This window comes from Clarias gariepinus, chromosome 12 (genome assembly GCF_024256425.1).
Source record: "Clarias gariepinus isolate MV-2021 ecotype Netherlands chromosome 12, CGAR_prim_01v2, whole genome shotgun sequence".
NCBI classification, from domain to species: Eukaryota; Metazoa; Chordata; class Actinopteri; order Siluriformes; family Clariidae; genus Clarias; species Clarias gariepinus.
Window position 1 is genome coordinate 277,281 of NC_071111.1, and position 23,797 is coordinate 301,077.

The window sequence follows — 23,797 nt, forward strand, 5'->3', positions numbered from 1 at the left end:
TGGGACTTTGCCTCTGTCTCTAAACAGCACACACTGTCTGTCTGTCTGTCTGTCTTTTCTGTGGACCTGCCCGTTCAGAATATTGATCAGAGTATTTATGCGTGGTTCTGCCCCTCATAAGACCCGCATTGTTACAGGTTTATCTGCTCCTGAAGGAAGAGAGCCACTTCGAGAAGGACAGAATGAGCTTTTCTTCCTGAACAGTCCTGAGCACTTTAGATACCTGTGCAGTGTTGACTTACTAATGATAATATCATCCAAATAACCAATGACATTAATATCTCCCAGTATCAGGATCTCATAGTAATGACTTATTAAGTCATAATTATAAGATATTAAGTCATAATTATGACATAAGTCCCGTGATTTTTTTTCTTTTGTGAATGCAATGAGCTTCTGTAAGATACACCTCTCTGCCTTAACATTAAAACCTTAAGGTATTGTGTAGGTTCCGCTTGTACCACCAGGGCGTCGCTGACCTGTACTACATTTGTCTGATAACTATGAGGGCCGTGACCGAGTGTAAACATTGTCCAAAAATCCACTGAACACATTTAGGTCACTCTCAGCCTGTATTACACAGCAGGCAATTCTGCTTTTCTTATCACATGACAAAATAAAGCAATGTGATTGGCTCCTGCTGGAAGTAACAACACACTTTTCTTGAACTTCACTGCACTTTTGTAGTGTGTGTGTGTGTGTGTGTGTGTGTGTGTGTGTGTGTGTTATGTACAGAGTTGGGTGTAACGCGTTACAAAGTTAGAGTCCTCAGATTACTTTTTTGATGTAATGAGTACATGATGCCCCCCCCACCCCCACCCCGTTATTCCTGCTGTTATACCCCTATCTCACCTGTGCGGTTTGACTCGTGGTGAGATGTGGTGTTAGGCACAAACTTCACTGAGTGATGATGGTAGAATAATTATAAAGGTCGTGACTAAAACAACATGCATGAGGAATCACAAAGGAGTTTTCATTTTCTGCAGTGGAAAAGTACTCGAACTAGTTACTTTTATCAGAAAGTAACGCTGTAATGTAACTGATTACTTTATAAAGACAGTAATTTTGTAATGTAATTAGTTACTTTAACACAACAATGGTTATGTACATGTTATATTTAGGGGACAGGGGTAGCTCAGTGGTTAAGGCATTGGACTACGCTTCGGAAGATCCCAGGTTCAAACCCCACAACCACCAAGTTGCCACTGTTGGGTTCTTGAGCGCGGCCCTTAACCCTCAACTGCTCAGATGTGTAATGAGATGTAAGTCGCTCTGGATAAGAGTGTCTGCCAAATGCATAAATGTAAATTTAAATTTATATCAGCCCAGGCACTACACACTTTAATGTGTAAGAATAAATCTGTGTGTGTGTACACTTCTGTACACACACACACACACACACACACTGCAGTATTAACAAGAGAGTGTGAAACGCAGAGTTCATGAATATTTAATAGTTAGAGATATCTGCAAATTGTCTCCACTTACTGTCAGCATAAAGATCACACACATCAGCATCACACACACACACACACACACACACACAGTGAATGCTGATATAAACTGTGTTATTTAAAGGAATAACAGAATTGTGAGATGTTGAGGTTCAGGTGTAGTGGTTGTAGACTCAGACGTCCAGGGTTTGATTCCCACCTCAGCTCTGTGTGTGTGTGTGTGTGATGCTGATGTGTGTGTGTGTGTGTGTGCGCGCGCCCTGAGACCCCTGGGAGAGGGGGTGCACAAACTTTTCAGCAGCTGTCACTCCCTTTGAACCTGTGATCCCTTTGAACTGAGCTGGGGAATTGCAGGGGGCGTGTCTGGTGTCTGCGCATGGCCCGTGATGGCTCCGCCCACCCCGTTGACGTTGTCGTGGTGACCGCGGCGCTACGTGATGACGCGGTAAGTATATGAGCGCACGCGGCGCGGGGCTCGGGCCTCTTGTTTTCCCGCCGCTGTCGGTGTGCGTAGGTGCGCATGCGCAGAAGCTCCCGGACACAGCACGCGTAGACACACGGTGAGCCGCACCGCCGCCTCGGGTCGGGTTTATACAGTTTATTTACAGATAAAGAGGGATTTTATAGCGCGATAGTGTGTGTGTGTGTGTGTGTGTGTGTGTGTGTGAGAGAGGGTAGAGACGGGAGGAGTGTGTTAGCGCTCACACACACACACAGAGAGCCGCGCGCGCGCCATGATGGAGCGCCACAGTGAGTCTGAGTGAAAATGGCTGGTGTGTGTTTCCTCACACACACTCCGCTCTGACCGCGACACACACACTCCTTACCTCAGCTCTCACACTCTCACACACTCCGGTTAAATCTCACAACACACACTTTAGCCTTTTGCTAACCCTGTTTGCGCGAGCTTAAAGTTCATCTGATTTACAGAGGAAACACACACACACACACACACACACACACGGGGTGTATCGGAGGGGAAATCTGTGAGGAAACTTTTCTTTCTGTGTGCCGTTAGCCTTTAGCCGCTCTAACACACACACACACACCGCTAACTGTGATGCTAACTCTGTTAGCTCGCCTCAGGCTAGTCTACTTCAGGATGCTGTGAGCGCGCGTGCGCACTTTAATTAGCCTAGCACGTCATCACTGCTGTGTAATGTTAATAATAATAATAATAAGTGTTCTACACACTCCTGCTCCTGTGTGTGATCATCAGAATGATGTGTGTGTGTGTCCGCTCGCGCTGTGTACCAGTAGGTGTGTGTGTGTGTGTTAGCTGGCGGTGATGTAGCCGGTCGGATGGGGCGACACGTGGTGAAAGGGTGGCCGGGGGCCGGGCTCTGTAACCCGGCTACAGCTTTCAGCTCCGCCCGGGGCTCCTGAGCCTGATGCAGCTCCTCACTGTGATCACATCAGTCTAGGGGTGTGTCTCTGTGTGTGTGTGTGTGTTTTATTTCTATAGCGCTTTTAACAATGGTCATTGTCGTTAAGCAGCTTTAAAGAATCAAAAGAACCGTGTGTGTGTGTGTGTGTCAGAATGATCAGATCGTCCCTGAAGAACAAGTCGAGGGAAAAACTCCCTGAGATGGTAATAGGAAGAAACCTTGAGAGGAACCAGACTCAACAGGGAACCCATCCTCATCTGGGTGATAACAGATAGCAGGGATTGATCTGCACTCATACTGTGTGTTAGGAGGCTGGAAGTTCAGTATAACAGGAGATGTGGAGAAGTTCATATGGAGTCCAGTTGGTTATTCTAAACTATTGAGCGACTGCAGTCACGAGTCCTCAGAGGACAGCTGTCTGCATCAGCATAATGTAATTGTATATTAACTGTAGAGTGCAAGCAGAGACTCCAACAGGACTAACTATGACATCATAACTAAAAGGGGAGGAGCCAGAAGGAAACACGACATGAGGGGGAACTGAGATGTAAAGCAACCAATCACCTCACCGTCAGCAAACCTGAGTGATCAATGAGAGTGAGGAAGACAGCATCCAAACATACCAGTTCACCATAATACTCTACGTCCATGAGTCCCCCAGATCTGCTCCTTTACCTAAGGATAATCTATTTATAAAAATGCTTGGCTAAATAAATAGGCTTTTAGCCTGGACTTAAATCCCAAAACACTATTTGGAAGACTATTCCATAATTTTGGGGCTTTGTAAGAAAAAGCTCCGCCCCCTGCTGTAGTTTTAATAATACGCGGTACTGACAAGCAGCCTGCATCCTTTGATCGAAGTAGGCGTGGTGGATCGTAAGACACTAGCAGTTCGCTCAGGTACATGTGTATAGTTTTGTAGTTATAAAGGTGTGTGTGTGCTGTAGGTGAGTGTGAGGGTGGTGCTCTTTATTTGGAGACGGGAGGCGGTCCTTGTAACTGCACCGGTGTGACTGGAGTGATTGTGTAGTGTTACGAGTGACCTCCTGTCTTTAGACCTCAGTAGGTGTGGGCGGGGCCGTACTCTAATGTCTGAGAGTAAAGATTAGAGTATTAACTATAAGTGTGTTTTACAGGTTTGAGTGACCCATCATGGCTGACCTGGACAAGTGAGTACTGTCCCTCTGTCCTCCTCCCCTTTCCTTACACCTTGACTTATCCTGTATACTGTACAGGTGTGTGTGTTATTTGGGACACAGCCAGCTGATGTTTACTCCACCTGTATCAGGTGACTGGAGGCACTGGGGTACGGAGTGCATCACCTGAGCTGCCCACACACACACTGTCTGTGTTACTGTTCCTTACATGTGTGTGTGTGTGTGTAGTAAGGAGCAGGCTGAGCTGGAGCAGGCCGACATGGAGGATGTGGAGGAAGTAGAGGAGGAGGAGACTGGAGAGGACAGCAAAGGTACACACACACACTGCCAGGGTACAAACCCCTGCTGTCTCACTGGTGCTTATTACACACTTTTCAGTTGTGTGTGTGTGTGTTACTTGATCCCCCATGACCTCAGTACCCTGTGTGTGTGTGTGTGTGAGGGAATGTGCTGAATACTGGAGCACAGAGCTGATTACTGTTTATCTGATCTTCTCTGATCCTTTATCACACCTCAGCATGTTCACTCTGATCATGTTCCCTAAGGTATTGGGGTGTGTGTGTGTGTGTGTGTGTGTGTGAGGTAGTACAGATGTCATCTCTTTATTGCCCTTTTGATCCCCTTTGTGATGGTATGTGTGTGCTCTAGCTCGACAGCTGACAGTACAGATGATGCAGAACCCTCAGGTCCTGGCGGCTTTACAGGAGAGACTAGACGGCCTTGTGGGTTCTCCGTCAGGATACATGGAGAGGTACACACACACACACACACACACACACACACACACACACACACAGATACGGACATCATACAACCACACACTGGAGACAGGGAAAATCAATAAAATGATTCCTTTGTGCTGTGGTTGACGTAGTCACACTGACTCTAAAACCTGTTGTTACATCTATAGTAGAGATGAAGCAGGGATCAGTCGGGGATGTAACTCATACTGTACTGAGTGCAGGAGATTCAGAGTGATGAAACAGTGTAACGCCATAAAAATGTGTGTATCAATACCCACACACGCGTTAAAATCCTCCGATCTGCCATTTCTCTAAACTCTGAGTGAACTACTCTCTAACACACTTGATGTGACGGGTCTCGAAACACAGCCAGCGCTCATTAGTCAAGAATCATGTGTGTAGAAATCACACACACACACACACACACACACTCGATCGACTGCACGGCTGTGAGCACTCGTCTGGGGTGTTGTGACTGTAGGCGTTTAAGGCAATAAAACATGGGGGGGGGGGCGTGTTTAATATGGAATCAGGATATTTATAAAACTGTAATTCATAGAATCTCAATGTTATTATAATAGACACAGATATGGTGGTGATATCGTATCAGGAGCTGATGAGTGATTCACATCCCTGATACACACCCCACAAAACTGTCTCAGAGCATAGAACACTGTGTGTGTGTGTGTGTCAGTCTGCCGCGGGTGGTGAAGCGGAGAGTGAACGCGTTGAAGAACCTGCAGGTGAAATGCGCTCACATCGAGGCCAAGTTCTATGAGGAAGTGCACGAGCTGGAGAGGAAGTACGCTGCTCTCTACCAGCCTCTGTACGACAAGGTTAGTACACACACACACACACACACACACACGTGTACGGCTTTTATTACTCATAACCGTTGAATATTACAGCAGGGAGCTTATGTTGTGCTGCACTAACTGTGTGTGTGTGTATTTTCAGCGCAGTGACATCATCAAGGCTGCGTATGAACCCACGGAGGAGGAGTGTGAGTGGAAACAGGCTGAGGATGAAGAGCTGTCTGTAAGTCATCCCCTCTCTCACACACGCACACACACACACAGATGTGAGTGTTAGACAGAAATCTTTTTCCACCAAACGTTTTGTGATGTTTCATGTTTGCTCTTCTGAGACGTTACTCCAGCGATCTGTTACACTCAGTGTGTGTGTGTGTCCCGGTGTTGTTGGACCCCCCCCCCACTAGAGTGGGCAGTAAAGTGTGTAAATCTCTCACACACACACACACACACACCCCTTTATCTTACTTCTGATTTATAAATGAGTCTCAGACCAGGATGGTGAAGTGGTGGAAAACTGCACAATCTGGCAACACTATAAATAACGGAAAATATGACTTCAGTATAGGGCTGGACGGTATGGCAAACATTTATACCACGATATATTTCTTAATTTTGGTCAATACGATATAATTCTGATATCGATATGGACAATATTAAAAAGCCTCAGGAAAAAACTGCCGAGGACACACAGTGGACGTCTGCTTACTGAATTTGCAAAGTCTAGAATACCTCCAGGCTCCTCCTATTAAAATTACATATATACAGTATGTGTCTGTGTGTATATATATATATATATATATATATACACACACACTTTTTTTTTTTTTTTATAAAAACAGTAAAAAAAAAAAAAAATAAGGTTCACTTTTTATTTGTATTTAGCCTTTACATACAAGAAATATGAAATAAACCATCAAATAATTAAAACTCTCAGACTCAGCTTCTTAGTAGAATTAGCAGAAGCGGCACGTGCACACACACACACACACCTATACAAACTTGCCTTTACAGCCCCCACCCACCCCCAACTCCTTTCGGCTTTGCACACACTCTCTGCCTTACACACACTCTGCTCTGTCGCGAAACACGAGAGGAGAGGAAGATGGATCTTTACACTCTGAGACTTTTGCTTTATACGAGCGCTGTACAAACACAAAATTAAATATGTTTCACACACACACACGTGTGATCAGTGTTATAGTAAACAGTACACGCGTGCACGGATGTTGATTACACCAGTAAGAGACGAGCACTAAGACCCAGCAGGGGAGACGATTACCCACAATTCCACATCGCAAGACAGAGAAAAAAACGTTGGCTCATATATTTAAATGTATATCGGAAATGTGTTTAAAAATCATATCACTGTTATTGAGAGAAATTCTACCGTGATGTATATTGATATTGATTAATTGTCCAGCCCTACTTTAGTATAAATTTAACTTAAGTGAATAAACATCTACAAATATATAAACTGACACGACTTCCTGATGAACACACACGAACAATCAAGTCACTCATTAGCATGTCGCTAACAAACCCTGAACATGGTGAGCTTCCCAAAGTCTGACATCGCGCACTGTTAGTGTGGGGAGGGGGCGGAGCCAAACTACAAAAACGTGTGTGTGTGTGTGTGTGCAGAGTGATCTGAAGGACAAGGTGAAGGTAGAAGAGGAGAAGAAGGATGAGGAGAAGGAGGACCCCAAAGGAATCCCTGAGTTCTGGCTCACTGTGTTTAAGAATGTCGACCTGCTCAGTGAGATGCTGCAGGTACACACACACACACACACACACACACCTTGTAGCCTCTGTCTGTGTGTGTGTGGATCTACATTGATCTATCCCGTGTGTGTGTGTGTGTGTTACAGGAGCATGATGAACCCATCCTCAAACACCTACAGGACATCAAGGTCAAGTTCTCAGACGCAGGACAGCCCATGGTACGTCCCCATGTCAATCATGTCCCCACACACACTCTGTACAGTCAGTCTGTGATTAGTTCTGTTCTACAGTCAGTTCTGACCTCAGTCTCTAATGATTATAAAAACAAGTCGCTCTGGATCGTCTGACAAACACATAAATGTAAAACACAATAATTAAGATCAGCTGATTCTCCACCTTGATGATGGTTGTGTGTTCGACTCTCAGCATGAGCGCGTGATGTCACTGTGTAGATCAGTTAACCTCGGGTTGGAGTAGGCTCCATAGTGAGATTGTTGTTGAATACGTTTGTGTTAAAATTCTCATCTAGTGCTGTCTGCCAGTGTGTGGTTCAGAGCACCACCTGTGGGTTCAAAGAGGAACTGCAGCATGTTGCTGCCTGAAATACAAACATTTATTAATTTAAAATGCATTTAAAACGTGGATTCTGCTGTCTGTGTAAGAATTGCTAAACTCTAATAATTATGTAACTGATTCAAGGTTGTTTAAGAAGTTGTTTCTCATCTTTCCTATTGAATTTATTACTCTTAAGGTTTTATAAAGTTATTGATCTTGAATGTTCTGAGGTTTTAAACAGGGGTGAAGTTTGGTCCATGATTCAGAAACTGTGATACTCAGCCAAGCCGTGGCATCTCTCGCTCTCTAAACTTTTGTCTGACACGTTTAAAGTTGAAGAAAACACTCCAAACTCCTGACTGTACAGTGAGCGTCAATACATACACGATGTTTCTACAGTCAATGAATAATCATGTTAATCAGTCGTGATCTCAGTATTGACCCAATGCAGTCATTGATGTTAGTTATAATGGAGCAGCTCTACTGTACTGAGGTGTTAATAAACACTCTGGTGTTTTGTGGTGTTTATTGGCTGTTAGAATAAAGATCACCCTTTATCTTATGCTTTAAATCTGAGAGATCAAAGGGGTCTTTGGTGAGGATTGAGGCAGCTATACCGCGAGCGATGGCAGGAAGTGACCTGTTGGACACACGGTCACACCGCCTGGGTAAATAAGTCATATGCTGGACTCATTCATGGCAGTGTGTCTGTGTCCTCCACCTCAGGACGTGTTGTATTGACGTCAGTAGAGTGGATCCACCTTGTACACTTCTCCAGAACGTCTCTAAGACTCTCACTGGGGTTAAAGGACTCTGGTGTGTCCAGGTCATGTGTGTAAATGACTGCTCACTGAGTCCTGGAGTACGACCGTGACGTCAGGGAAGAAGAAGTAAACCTCCACAGATGTGATAACCTGGTGACTCAGTGAGTTTAAATATATCAGTGTCCAGTGTATTATTTAGAGCAGCTTAATAAACGCGTGTGATGACACCAGAGAGACGTCTGTACTTTAATCAGGGGAAACCCACTGGTGAGGAAGTGAGGTGCTGTTGTCATGGTAACTAGGAAGGGTTTATTTTTAGTTGATGCTCTGAGAAAGGCCACTGTCACTGGGCTGTGTCCCAAATTACCTTGACTGAGTCATCATCTGGTTGTGTCCCAAACGCCAGTGTAGGTGATGTCTGGACTGTGGAGTGGGCGTGTCCCAAACCAGTGCATACAGCCTATAGAGGGAGCAGATACAGCTTCCTGCATTGATGTTCACTTTCTGTGTGTGTGTGTGTGTGTGTGTGTGTGTGTGTGTGTGTGTGTGTGTGTGTGTGTATATAGAGTTTTACATTAGAGTTCCACTTCGAGCAGAACGACTTCTTCTCCAACACGGTTCTCACAAAGACCTACAAGATGAGATCTGAACCGGACGAGTCCGACCCCTTCTCCTTCGACGGCCCTGAGATCATGGGCTGCACTGGGTACGGCACCTGTCTCGCACCTTTAAACTCTGTACTGTACATGTGTATGAGGTTCACTCCTGTAGTGTATGACCTAACGTGTGTGTGTAGGTGCACGATTGACTGGACCAAAGGGAAGAATGTTACTCTGAAGACCATAAAGAAGAAGCAGAAGCATAAGGGCAGAGGGACGGTGAGGACTGTCACCAAGACTGTCCCTAATGACTCCTTCTTCAACTTCTTCTCTCCTCCTGAAGGTACACACACACACACACACACACACACACACACACACACCTACGTGTCATGGCTGGCGGTGTGGCTTTATGGCGGTGTTTAAATAACACATTGTTTTATTGTCTTTCAGTACCAGAGAGTGGAGAACTGGTGAGTCTCTCTCTCTCTCACACACACACACACACACACACACACACACACACACACACACGTTCTGTATAAAGCCTACCTCAGGCTGTGTGTAGTGCCCTAACCCTGTATGTGTGTGTGGTTCAGGACGAGGACTCGGAGGCCATCTTGGCGGCGGACTTTGAGATCGGTCACTTTATCCGTGAGCACATCGTCCCCCGCGCCGTCCTGTACTTCACCGGGGAGGCCATAGAGGACGACGACGATGATGTAAGTGTAGGGGGAACTGTCTGATACTGAGACTCTACAGACTGTGGCTGTGTTCCAGATCACACCTCAGTCAGCGCTTACTCAACTAGGGAAGTGTGAACTGGAGCACAGCAGGGCAGTGTGTGTGTGTGTGTGTGTGTGTACTCATCTCTCTCTCTGTTTATTCCTTCAGTATGATGAGGAGGGAGAGGAGGCTGATGATGAGGTGAGTGTGGACTGTGTTATCACTGAGTTCACATCAGTTGGGATGAACATGTTTAGTAATTGTGTGTGTGTGTTAGGAGGGAGAGGAGGAGGCAGATGAGGAGAACGATCCAGACTACGACCCGAAGGTACACACACCTCCACTACAGCACTCCTGTCCCGGATGCTGTTTAACATCACACACACACTTGATATTTTTTCCTTCTTCTGTATCTCTCGTCTTTTCTTTGTGGTTTTGTTCCTCCATCATCAGTTCAGTCTTTAACCTCTGCTGTTTATTTCTGTCTCCTGTGTCCATCATGATCAGAGTCTAGTTTCAGGTGAATAATCAGCCCTCACTACGTGTGTGTGTGTGTGTAGGTAACAGGTGTGTGACTGTAGGTTTAAAGCCCTCATGTGTCCCTCCTGTCTCACTGCACTAACTGCGTGTGTGTGTGCGCGCTATAACACAATGGGTTTGTATTTGCCTGTACTTTGTTTGAAGTTATGCCCCGCCCCTTTGATGGTCTGACATGACCCCGCCCCTTACCTGTGTGAGTCGGGTGTTGGTCGTGATGATGTCATCAGTTCACCTGTGCCCATGAGCTCATCACACACCCTGTCAGTACGTCTGTTGACCTGCAGTGTTTTCAGATCTGTAACACCCAGACATGGGCTGGGGCGTGTGTGTGTGTGTGTTAGAGCTGCTCTGTCTGCTGTAGAACCTACAGCAGGCTCAAGCTTCCACATTTCACTCCTTAGGGTTCTAGAGCAACAAAAAGTGTGTGTGATTGAACTGCACTGTGTACGTCACATGTACGTCTGTAAGGCCGAGAGAAACCAGTTTACTACTTTTTTTTTTTCCCATATTTCATATTTCACTACATATCTTTTCTAAATGTTTTCAATGTTTATATATTTAGAAATATGAAGGTGTTAAATTAGTAATATGTTTGTGGTTGGAGCGGTTTATCTACATGTACGTTATTTCACATGAGAAAATGTTTGACAATACTAAATGTTGTATGCCGAGGGACGGCTGTTCCTCCAACGCTCCCTCCCAGGCTCGGTGTTTGGCCATGGCTCCCCCTCATGGGACAACATGTAAACATCCCTGATTCATTAGTACAGCCCTGATATTAACACACTCCTCATGATACCATGTTTTATATCTATGTGTTTTAGTTTTTATTCCTTTCTCTTACCATCTTTTATTATAATTATTTATTCTTGTCTGTTGTGTACAGGACTGATACTGCAGTCTTTAATCTGATGTAACTGATCATTACCTCTGTGTGTGTTACAGAAGGATGCGAACCCCCCTGCGGAGTGTAAACAGCAGTGATGGTCTCACACACTTACACACACACACACTGCACTGTGACGGTGTAAATCCCTTCCTCTGGTCCTGCAGCCTTATGTTTTGTATTTCTCTATTGTTAGTTTAATTGATTATACACACACACACTTTCTCGTGTACAACAGCTGTGGCTCGCTCTCCCCCTCACCCCCCAAAAAAAAAAACCACACACAGGAACATTCCAGAAACCCTCACCCGCTGGGGCTTCCTGCTGTCTGATTGGCTGGATATTAACTCACCTCCTGGTCCCTGTGTGGGAGGAGCCATAGGACTCCGCCTTTTAACTTTTTTTTTTTTTTTTAATCTCAGCACTTCGGGACAGTTGTAGGGTGAGAAGTTGTTCTGCTCTGTTGTTCTGTTCTAGCTCCTGATTGACAGGTGTGAGGTAGTCTCCGCCCACACGGTCACCTTATTGCCCCGAGTAGCAGTCCAGTCTGTTCTGTGTTCTGAGATGTGATAGGCCCCGCCCCCAGCTCCACCTAGCTTCTCCTGTAGTAGCACTTTAATAGTCAGGTGAGAAAGCAAAGCTCTGCCCTGATTGGCCCAGCGTCACTTCCTGTTTCTGCTTCGCCTGCGGTGATGTCATCACTGAACTGTTCTGATTGGCTGGAGCCTCTGATACACTTCTTTTATTGTAGCACTTCAGCGTCTGAGGTTATAGTGTGTGTTAGATCTTCATGCTCACACACACACACCCCCATCTGGACCAGTGACGAGACCAGTTCAACATGCTCAACCCGTGTGTGTGTGTGTATGAGAGACAGTAGTAGACTGTGTTATTGGGTGTGCAGCAGTGTGTCTGGTTTGTGTTTCTCCTGTGTGTGTGTGGGAGAGAGAGCTACAGCTGCTGTTGAGACAGTCCTCAATGTTACAATGTACTAATGTACCCAGATGTGTACTCATCAATAAACCGGTTCTACGTGCACCACGTTCTCTCTCTCTGTGTGTGTGTGTGTGTGTGTGTGTGTGTGTGTGTGTGTTCTCCCTCACAATGATAAAGTGGAACAGAGCCGACACAGTCCAGGAGAAATATCTTAACAGAAAAATGAATGGTAGCAGATAGAGGAACAGTCCCAGTTTACACACTCCCAGTCAGGACACTGGTGGACTTCACTTCTGTCCAAACCTGCCTGGCTGTGTGTGAAAAAGTAATTGCCCCCTAACCCTAATAACTGGTTGTCCGACCCTCAGCAGCAGCAAGTGTAATTTGTTAAAGATGTTTTATTGTGCTTCACTTTGTCCAGATTCTATTTAAGTGATTTCTTGATTATTTTGTAATAACTTTTTCACACAAGGCAGACCAGTTTGGACAGATTTCCCCACTTTAATAAATGGAATCGTTTAAAAAATATTCTCTATTTACTTGGTTTAAGAAAAAAAATGTGAAAAAATATTGTAGTTAAAAAAAAGTGGTATTACATTGTGTAGACACGCCCCTTATAGTGGGAATATACAAAGTTCTTGTTTCTCTGATTCAGGAGCGGGAGGCCAGATCTCTCACACACACACTCACGTGTACGTGTGTGTTTTACACGAGGGGTGTGTGTGTGTGTTACAGCACAGGTGTTTAACCAGGGTGTTCAGACCCCAGGTGAGTCCCTGAGCAGAAGGTTCCAGACTCGTGGAGACCAGCAGTGAGTGAGGAGGGACCTCAGGAGGGCAGGGGGTTCACCCAAGTGTGTGTGTGTGAGGGGGAAGGGACACACACACACACACACTCCACTGTATCTATCGGTTTAAATAAAACACTTCCTCACTGTTGGCAGCAACTAAACGCGCGTGTGTGTCGCGCACGTGCTCCAGTGATCAGAGAGAGAGATGAGGTGTGTGTGTGTGTGTGTTGCTGCGCCTGTATCTGTACGGCACCCGGGGGCGCACGAGCGCAGGATTAGCCCACTTACTCTCTCTCTCACACACACCAGCGCGCGCGGATCGGGTGTGTGTGTGTGTGTGTGTGTGCTGCTGCATGGTGAGACTTACACACACACACACGGACACGGCGCTCGCTCTCTCTCTCTCTCTCTCTCCCGTTCACACTGACTGACTGAGGGTGTGTGTGAGTGTGTGTGAGTGCCGGTTCTCTCTCTCTCTCTCTGTTCCCGGCGGTGATGCAGCCACATCCTCAGCCCCCCGCTCAGGGCCCGCTCCCCGGCGGCGGTGAGGCGGTGAGACAGCTGGAGGCGGTGAGACAGCAGGAGGCGGTGAGACAGGGCGCTCTGGAGAAGCGCAGTGCGGGGTTACTGCAGGTGTGGAAGAGGAAACACTGCACGCTCACTGAGGAGGCCGTGCTGCTGCACGCGCCCCGGCACGCGCACGGAAAGCCCAAAGAGCTGCACTTCTCGCGCGTGCGGACGGTGGACTGCGTGGAGCGGAAGGGCGGACACGCCTACTTCACCATGGTGATGGCGGACGGCAGGGAGATCGACTTCCGGTGTCGCGCGGAGGAGCGCTGGAGCGCCGAGATCACCCTGCAGCTCGTGCAGTACAAGAACAGGCAGGCGGTGCTCGCGGTGCGCTCCACGCGCCACAAACAACAACGGTTAGGGACAGGAGCAGGGGAGAGTGGTGAGGAACACACACACACACACACACACACACACACGTGTACAGATATATATACATACACACACACGTACAGATATATATACATACACACACACGTACAGATATATATACATACACACACACACGTGTACACATATATACATACACACACGTGTATACAGATATATACACACACGTGTATACAGATATATACATACACACACACGTGTATACATACACACACACACACACACAGGTGTACAGATATACATATACACACACACACACACACACACACAGGTGTACAGATATACATATACACACACACACACACACACAGGTGTACAGATATACACACACACACACAGGTGTACAGATATACATACACACACACACACACACACACACACATATATACATACACACACGTGTATACATACACACACACACAGGTGTACAGATATACATATACACACACACACGCTAATGAAGCTTCTCTTACCTTCAGTGAGGAGCAGAACTGCACAGAGGAAAGTGTGTGATGTCACTGTTCACTACACTGTAAAGTCGTCTGCACTGAGGTTTGGAGGTTTTTGTAGTTGAAAACGGTGGAAAGGTGAAATGGTGAAATCAGCGGCAGTTGTGTGGAAGCTTTATGCTCCAATCACGACAGTTTAAAGCCCCTAGAATAGAGCTGTGTAGGAACATCACCACCTGATCAGCATGACTTCAGAGAGAGAGAGTGAGACTGGAGAGAGGATGAGAGAGTTTAGCTTGTGGAAGAGGGAGTGAAATGTAAATAAATAATTAAAGGAAAATTCTGTCCAGGAGTCAGTTAGTGAAAGCTTTAACGCCACCTGTCAGTTTGCAGCACGTCCCCCTGAGGAGTGTGAAACAGCTTAATAAAGTGACTAAGTAAGGTTTTTAACAAATTAAAATTTGAACAGAGAATCGAACACAGTTGTGTACACTCAACAATGTACGGTCCATCCGGAAAGTGTTCACAGCGTCACTTTTCCACATCTTCTTATGTCACAGCCTTATTCTAAAATGGATTAAATTCATTTCTTTGGAATTCCACACACAACACCCCATAATGACATCATGACATGAAAAACGTTTACTTAAGATTTTTGCAAATTTATTAAAAATTGAGAAGGTACATGTACATAAGTATTTACAGCGTTGAGCTTAGGCACATCCTGTTTCCACTGATCATCTTGTTTCCCCTGATCATCCTGTTTCCCCTGATCATCCTGTTTCCCCTGATCATCCTGTTCCCCCTGATCATCCTGTTCCCCCTGATCATCCTTGAGATGTTTCTGCAGCTTAATTGAAGTCCACTGTGGTAAATTCAGATGATTATATAAATTTTGAATGTATTTTTTGTATAATAGAGTATTTATATATTAAATCTATGATCATGTAGTTTCCATAACCACTGGAGTGTTGATGCTGTTTTTATACATGAATCAGTAGACAAATCACCATTCATACTAAAACACAACTTAATTAATTCCCCCTTCTATTTCTAGAGGAGATGTGACTAAAACAAACACACACACACACACACACACACACACACAGGGGACTGAGCATTAGTGCATCTCTTTTTGTCACCTTTGCCCATCATCCTTCTCACACACACCTTCACATTTAGACATGTAGGCACATTTTAATGTAGAACTATTGATTGGGCTTTACATTGTGTGTGTGTGTGTGTGTGTGTGTGTGTGTGTGTGTGTGTGTGTGTGTGTGTGTGTGTGTGTGTAATTTCTGTTTGCAGGTTAAACAGATTCATTATCTCATCATAAAGACAGACGGAGAAGACGGCATACACACAGATACACTGCGAGTGTGGAACCGACCTGCCTTCATCTGTGTGTGTGTGTGTAAATCAGAAGCTTCCTCTTCATTCATCAGGCCAAAGACACCCTGTCTCGCTCTGCCCTCCCCAGTGTGGTTTAGCCCCCCCTCTCCCCCCTTTCTGCTGGAGAATGGTCTGTTCCAGGGCGAGGTCACTCTGTATGACCCTCTTACTTGTCCTTTACGCTGTGGGTGTGGTTATAAAGTCTGGTTTTCAGTTTCCATGGTTACCACGTCTCAGCACTTGTGCGGCTGCAGATGTGCAGCCTCCCGTCACCTGATCAGAAAAAGGAGTGAACATTGAGTGTGTACAGACACACAAACACAGAACACTTAGGGGCTTAGTTCAGGCTCACCGAATGCACCTGACCAGGTGAGGGGCTTAGCTTAAACTGAGGACTCAGACTCAGAGTAGTCCTTATAGTCAGTCCAGGGTTGGTATTTATTAAGCATCTCAGACACACTTGTAGGAATCTCGCTCAAAGTTAATTTAGGACTGAAAATATTCCTACCTCAGAGTAGGACATGAAACTTCTTTATGAAGCTTCCTTTTTTTTTCCAGTGAGGAGTAGGACTGTGCCGAGGAAAGCTTGTGACGTCACAGTTTATGACACTGAGGGCTGTAAAGTAGGCGTCACAATATAGTGTGTGTTGTAGTTTTTACACGTCTTTGTAGTTTTAAATGGTGAAATCAGCAGTAGTTGTGTGGAAGCTTTATGCACACAGACAAAACCTGTAGCTGTTTGACTCTCTGCATGATGTCATCCTAATCAAACTGCTCCAATCACAACTGTTTAAAGCCCTTATAATAGAGCTGTGAAGGACCGTTATAATCTGATCAACATGACTTCAAAAAGAAAAAGACTAGAGAGAGGATGAGAGTGTTTAGCTTGTGGAGGAGGAGGGAGTAAAATAAAGAAATAATTAAAGCTAAATTCTTCTCTACTCTTACCTCTAAAGGTAAAAAGTGAGTGGAGACAGTTTGTGAAAGCATCAGTGCCACCATTTATTATTTTTTATTTATTTATTTTTATAGCGCTTTTAACAATGGTCATTGTTTTAAAGCAGCTTCACAAAAATTTATGGAAGTGTGTATGTGAGAAAAATGTGTCTAGATAATAATGAGATTGTCTCTGATGAGCAAGCCAAGGCTGAAGGTGACAGTAGCATCTCCAAGCAGAAGCGGGGCACCAGGATGGGTCAGACAGGTCCGGAGGGCAGAGGGAGTCTGGATCACAGGCAGCTCAGGAACGACATGTGTAGCTTGACAGAGATAGGGAAAGAAAGAGCAGAAGAGGAGAGATAATAGTTGGGTCACTGGGAGCTCAGGAGCAGCATGTGTAGCTCCAACCATCATAAAGCAGAATCCAGCTGGAGCTGGCCCTTCTCTGGATGCCTCAGGATCCTCACAGGGTTGGCCTTTGTCTACTGAAGCTGGCACAATCTCCAGATGCCTCAGGATGGGTAGAAAGATAAAGAACAGATAGAAGGAATTAGTGTAGTTGCCCTTCAGGATAGGTGTACTGGAGTATGAGATTATGGGATGAGTTACGCATATGCCAGATTAAAGAGATGCGTCTTGAGTCTACTTTTAAACTGGGAAACTGTGTCTGAGCCCCGAACACTGTCTGGAAGGCTATTCCAAAGCTTTGGAGCTAAATATGAAAAAGCCCTGCCCCCTTTTGTAGATTTTGATATTCTGGGAATAACCAGAAGTCCCGATTTTTGTGATTTTAAGGAGCGTGGTGGATTATAGCGTTTCAGAAGACTGGTTAGGTATGTGGGAGCTAAACCATTTAAAGCCTTGTATGTAAGTAATACTATTTTGTAATTAATTCTAAACTGAACAGGTAGCCAGTGCAGGGATGATAATATAGGTGTTATATGATCATATTTTCTGGATCTAGTGAGAACCCTGGCGGCTGCATTTTGGACTAACTGAAGCTTGTTTATTGAGGATGCAGGACAACCACCTAGTAATGCATTACAATAGTCCAGTCTGGAGGTCATGAATGCATGAACTGGCTTTTCTGCATCAGATACGGATAAGATGCTCCTAAGTTTGGCGATATTTTTAAGATGGAAAAAGGCTGTTTTTGTGATATTGGAAATATGATTTTCAAAGGACAAGTTACTGTCTAATATTACGCCCAGGTCTTTTACTGTTGAGCTGGTAGTAACAGTACATCCTTTTAAACGCAGGCTAAATTGTGAAAGCTGTTGTGTGCTGGTTTTTGGGCCAATAAGTAATATCTCTGTCTTATCTGAGTTTAGTAAAAGAAAATTATTGGTCATCCAATCTTTTATGTCCTGGACACACTCGGTTAATCTAGACAATTTAGGTATTTCGCCTGGTTTAGTTGAGATGTATAACTGGGTTTCATCATCAGAACAATGGAAACTAATCCCATGTCTTCTTATGATGTGACCCAAGGGATGCATGTATATGGAGAACAGCAGAGGTCCTAAAACTGACCCTTGTGGGACCCCATATTTCACTGGCATTACACCGGACAGTTATCCATTTAGATCTACAAAATGGTATCGATCAGACAGGTAACATGTAAACCATTTTAATGCCTGTCCCTGAATACATATGTGGTTATTATGAGGATATTGTTTTCCTGCAACAATGTCCAAACTTGAGCTAATACTACCTTTTCTAATGTTTTTTATATAAACGGAAGGTTTGAAATCGGTCTGTAATTTGTTTCATTCAGGTCTAAATTAGATTTTTTAAGAAGAGGCTTAATAACTGCCAACTTAAAAGATTTATGGACGTGACCTAAATATAATAAAAAATTAATAATGTGAATTATGTTAGTGTGACATAGCTAATCTGTTCTACAGGTAGAGTATATATCAGGAGGTGATGATCTGTGATATCACTTCGATATTCCGTTCTATAGGACAAGCTATGCGTGCGCGTCTATCAGTATGATAAGTTGTAATGTGATTATTATAATCGGAATCTAAGGTATGACTTACCGCCAGTCAAATGGTTCGTAGAGTCCTGGAGATGTTGTCAGAGAGGACCGCTGCTCCAGCTCTGCTAGGGTGCAAGCCATCAGTGTGGTAGAGCCTAGGACGCTCCCAGAAAACATTCCGGTTATCAACAAAGAGTAATCTCTGTTGTTGACACCAAGATTGTAACCATTCATTAAAGGCAAATAATCTACTGAACCTCTTGATTCCTCGCTGAAATGTGGGAAGCGGTCCAGATACGACGATCCTCGTCGTGGGTGATGTGCAACGACATCAAGAACACGAGCACCAGGTAAACAGCGAGTGCGCACTTTACCTTTAGCCGTGGTAGCATAGGCGATGATCAGCACTTCGTTTACCATCTCGCGAAGAGGAGTGAAGCGGTATCGGGTCGAGATTTATGGCGAGTTATTTAAGACGAGTGGCGGCAGAGGGGGAGAGGTCTTTGTCCAGGGCCTGTTGTATCCGCTGTAAAGGAAACCCGGGCGGGCTACGTCCAGCCAAGAATTTACTTGGGACAGGTGAGCATCATTCCGTGATGATTCCAGCGCGGCTTTTCGCTGCTGTAGCTGGGCCAGCTTCACATGTCGGTCATGGATCTGCTTCTCCATGGCCTCCAGCTCCAAATCCACTGAGTGCAGCTCCAGTGAATCCTCACCTGCACTCAGGCAGACACGCAACCAACATAGTGTTTAAAAACTGAGATAATCGGTGTGAAAATGTGTAGGCAAACTTGTGATAGCCGGGCTAACGGGCTAGCGATGCTAATGGGATAGCGAGCTAGAAGCGGGTGTGCTGCAAAACAATTAAACCTAACGATATAACAGGAGTTACGAGTGAATATATTATAAAATACTTATCTGTTATATGTTCACTCTTCGTAAGAGGATAAAAAAAGTTAGAACATAAAGCTGGATTTAGCTGGAAAATTTTAAAGTCTGGCTCAGAAAAAAGCAGCGTCTCAGTAGCCAAGAACACAGTCAAAGCCTCAAATATAAATATAACTATTTTAATGTGTGTGCCTTAGATGATGCTCACGACTATGAATGCAGTTTGTTTTCATTGATTTCATGCTGCATGGTGGGAAAATCTTTGAATCTGCGTGTGATCTGTGTTGCTTTAAGAGCAGAGTTTAATTTATTATTTCCGACACTGTTACTAAAAAACAACATACAGTAGCAGTCACCTGTGGAGACAACATACGACAATTTCGTTATGTTACACACTATGCACGATCTAAAAGAAAGTATTTTGACCAAACGTGTCTTTTCTGAGCTCTGTCTCAACCAGTGTTACTAAAACATCTCTTCTCTGCACGTGTCTCTGCCTGAACAGAATTTCCTCACTACTAACCACTCCTACTCCAGACATTAGGACCAAAATGGCATCATTCTGAGAATGTTTAGCTACTTGGGGGCGATTTCCTACTTTGAGACGCTTAGTAAATACGGCCCAAGATATCAGATCACATTATCACCACTGATAACGTCTCCAGACCGAGGCCACACATGCAGTAAAGGGTCTTTGTGGAGTTGTTCTGGTCCAACCCAAGTGTGACACTCAAGAAAGCACATGAGAACAGACAGAGGAGAAAATGAGGCATCTGTCTGTCCATCTATCTGTCCATTCGACTGTCTATATGTGTATCTATTCAGCTGGAACAAACCATTCTGTGATAGTGTGTGGGTGGGTGATGTGGCAGGCACTCTGGTCAGCCTGAAGGTTGATGATTTGGTTTGAGTGAACATCTCCTGGTCATAGAGAGTTAATAAAGGACTTCAGACCTTTGTGTGTATGTATGTTTGCGTATGTAGGGTTTGTGTGTGTTTCATATGAGAATGTTCAAGCTGCTTTCATAAATAAACACTTCATTTTATGCACATGCTGCTGTTTTATGTTTTTATTAACCACATGCATGCACATACACATGTATAGAAAACTAATCAGAGATACACAGAAAGACAGACAGTGAGATGAAATGCACTATTTTAGCTTAAAAACATGTTCAAATTTACTAAAGCAGAGACACACACACACACACACAGATAGTGCTCTATCAATCCAGCTTTGTCCTCTGTCTCCCTGTTTCCATGGAAACTGACTGTGGAACTGATGAGATGAAGAGACGAGTGAATTCCATGGTGTGAGGAGAAACTTAAGTCGCTTCTTTTCTGATGAGGTGCAACTCCAGCGGGCGTGGCCTGATAAGGTTAGCGTTAGGCAGGACAAGGGCTGGGGGCTTAGGAATGTGTATAAAATAACATTTATATGTGTTAATAATAAAACTTAAAACATTTTAGGAGTTTATAATGCTAAAGCTGTAATACACATACACTGAATTTACACTGGATACGGAACAGTTTTGTGGATTTTACTGACATGTTAATGTACACAGAGTGTTTTTATGAGCTGATAGTGTGATACTGTGAACTGATACAGATATGAGTGTGCTTATACTGGGGTTTAATTTATCACCCTGTGACGATGGGTTTACAGCCCACACTTCACATAAACGCTCCAAACATTCCAGCTTTACGCTCGAAAGGGTAACAGAGTGCATTCAGTACCGTGGACAGCGACCCAGGGGCGGGGCACCGAACGTGCCGCAAACGACAGAGTACTGCGCTCCCTCCCCAGAGAAGAATGAAAAGCCGTAGGGATGCGCGGGCTGGATTTCATGCAGGACATAACAGAGGTATTAGAGTGCGCCATAGCAACACTCTCAAAAACACCGGAAAAAAGAAGATTTCCAGACAGGAGCCCTCCACGCTATCTGCCGCCTCACCACTATGAACCATCTCTGCCGATGCGTCACCCCGAACCCCATCATATACGTGAGTAAAAAACTTACATCCACTGAACAAAAATATGCCACTGTAGAACGGGAAGTCCTGGACATAAAGTGGGCGATGGAGGAGCTCAGATGTTACCTGACTGGTCGACACTTTACTCTGATCACTGACCATGCTGCTCTACAGTGGATGGCAAGAGCCAAGGATACAAACACACTTATTACATGCTGGTTTTGCTGTGACGGCAGGTTTACAGCCCATACTTCACATAAACTCGCAGCTTTTCGCTCGAAAGGGAAACGGAGTGCATTCAGCACCGTGGACAGCGACTCAGAGGCGCCGAAATCCTCCACGGCCAGCAGCTCGTAATCCCCTACCCTCAACCCTGAGACAACTGTCTCCTCTCCCTCCATATATTCCGACAGAGTCGAACGCCCCGAAAGACACAGCCAAGAAGCGGCCGCACCGAGGCTCTGCTGCTCACCCGCGCCCTCACCACTGCCTCTTCTGCACTGCTTTACCTCCCTCACCTCCGAGGACTCCCAATACCTAAGAGCACTATGTGTGGATGTGTGTGTATGTGTGTGAGAATAAGTCTTTTGCATTTTTCTTTTTTTTCTCTCTCCTTTTCGAGTGCAGATTGTCTGTGTTCTCCTGTCCTGAGTCGGTCCCGCGACACACCCCGATGTTGGAGTGAAGTAAATGTGTGTCCTGCTGTAATCTGGAGAAAGATACACCTCAACTCTCAACTCAACTTTATTTGTATAGCACTTTATTAACAATGAATGCTCCAAAGTGCCTCAGATAAATAATAAAATAATATAACACACATCTCTAATCCAAACACACTAAAATGTAACAGCTTTTTTTTAATTAAAATTTTATTTGTCATATATACAGTCATACGATATGCAGTGAAATGCTTATATTAATCTTAGATTATGGGCCAAACTTCACTGAGTGATGATGGTAGAATAATTATAAAGGTCTTGACTAAAACAACATGCATGAGGAATCACAAAGGAGTTTTCATTTTCTGCAGTGGAAAAGTACTGAACTAGTTACTTTGATCAGAAAGTAACGCTGTAATGTAACTGATTACTTTTTGAAGACAGTAATTTTGTAACGTAATTAGTTACTTTAAAGAGTAACGTCCCCCAACACTGCACACCAACCTGTAAATGTTCTTTTCCACAACATTCATTCGTTGTTAATTTGCACTAACTACGTATCTTTGCTGCTACTTATGGAATGTTTAATGTTTACTGTTTCTCCTCCAACTACAGCACCTCGAGGCGAGTAGTGATAACTTGCACACCCACTTCCGCGTTCTTTTCAATAGGACTCAGTCAGTTCCTGTTTAGCAATGGCTACGTTCTACACCCGCTGTCTCCAGGATCTCCAACGGATTAACGTTACTCATGTGCATCGTATTTGCAAAACAACCATATTATATAAGAAATATATATATATATATTAGATACTGTATAAAAACTTATTAAAGTCAAAGTCAACTTCATTGTCAAATTCTGCCACATGTACAGGACATACAGAGAACTGAATTTGCGTTACTCTCAGACCCTTGGTGGATAACAGATAACAATAAATACATAAAGTACAATTTTAAGAATAAAAAGAAAAATATGAATAAATACAATTATACATATAATATTAAAAAAACAAATACAATATCCAAGTAAGGGCAGATGGCAGAGAGTGCAAACCAGACAGACTAGTGCAAATGCAGACATACTGTATAGTGCAAATAGACCTTGTAAGTATGATAAAGTGATAAAGTGATGTTCTGTAAATGTACAGTCACGCTGAACGTGTAGCTCTTGTAGCTGTTTTTTTCAGCTCCTCCACTCCTCCAAAGTTCTTCTATTTTAACACATGCCAAGTCTAATAATGAAGGCTCAGGAATGCTACAGTAATTATGATCCATCGTTACATCCATGGGTATGGGTTCGACGGATACCACTCACTGGACCGTGATGCCGCGATTCCAGGCAAAAAGCACTGGTACAGAGCCAGTTACTCACTTTTTTTATTTCTCTGGTGTTTGCGGTTCAATAATCTGATCACTGCTAAAATGTTTACTGCAAACCGTAGAATTACTGGTAGGACAAAAATCGTCCCTGCGTATGT

The 23,797-nt window shown here is 44.4% G+C and overlaps 2 protein-coding genes across 2 annotated transcripts; both read left to right on the top strand.

Moving 5' to 3' along the window:
• The first annotated feature begins 1,906 nt into the window (after nucleotides 1-1,906).
• nap1l1 (nucleosome assembly protein 1-like 1) lies at nucleotides 1,907-12,387 on the top strand. Its single transcript, XM_053508782.1, has 15 exons — nucleotides 1,907-2,014; nucleotides 3,979-4,011; nucleotides 4,228-4,310; nucleotides 4,648-4,750; nucleotides 5,437-5,578; nucleotides 5,700-5,780; nucleotides 7,199-7,327; nucleotides 7,426-7,497; nucleotides 9,165-9,304; nucleotides 9,395-9,540; nucleotides 9,651-9,670; nucleotides 9,797-9,919; nucleotides 10,092-10,124; nucleotides 10,201-10,251; nucleotides 11,409-12,387. The coding sequence occupies exons 2-15, from the start codon at nucleotides 3,995-3,997 to the stop codon at nucleotides 11,445-11,447; spliced, it is 1,179 nt and encodes a 392-aa protein (XP_053364757.1). The 5' UTR covers nucleotides 1,907-2,014; nucleotides 3,979-3,994; the 3' UTR covers nucleotides 11,448-12,387.
• A 1,143-nt stretch (nucleotides 12,388-13,530) lies between these two features.
• Nucleotides 13,531-17,314, top strand: phlda1 (pleckstrin homology-like domain, family A, member 1). Its single transcript, XM_053508921.1, has 2 exons — nucleotides 13,531-14,027; nucleotides 15,793-17,314. The coding sequence occupies exons 1-2, from the start codon at nucleotides 13,571-13,573 to the stop codon at nucleotides 15,795-15,797; spliced, it is 462 nt and encodes a 153-aa protein (XP_053364896.1). The 5' UTR covers nucleotides 13,531-13,570; the 3' UTR covers nucleotides 15,798-17,314.
• Nucleotides 17,315-23,797: the final 6,483 nt, after the last annotated feature.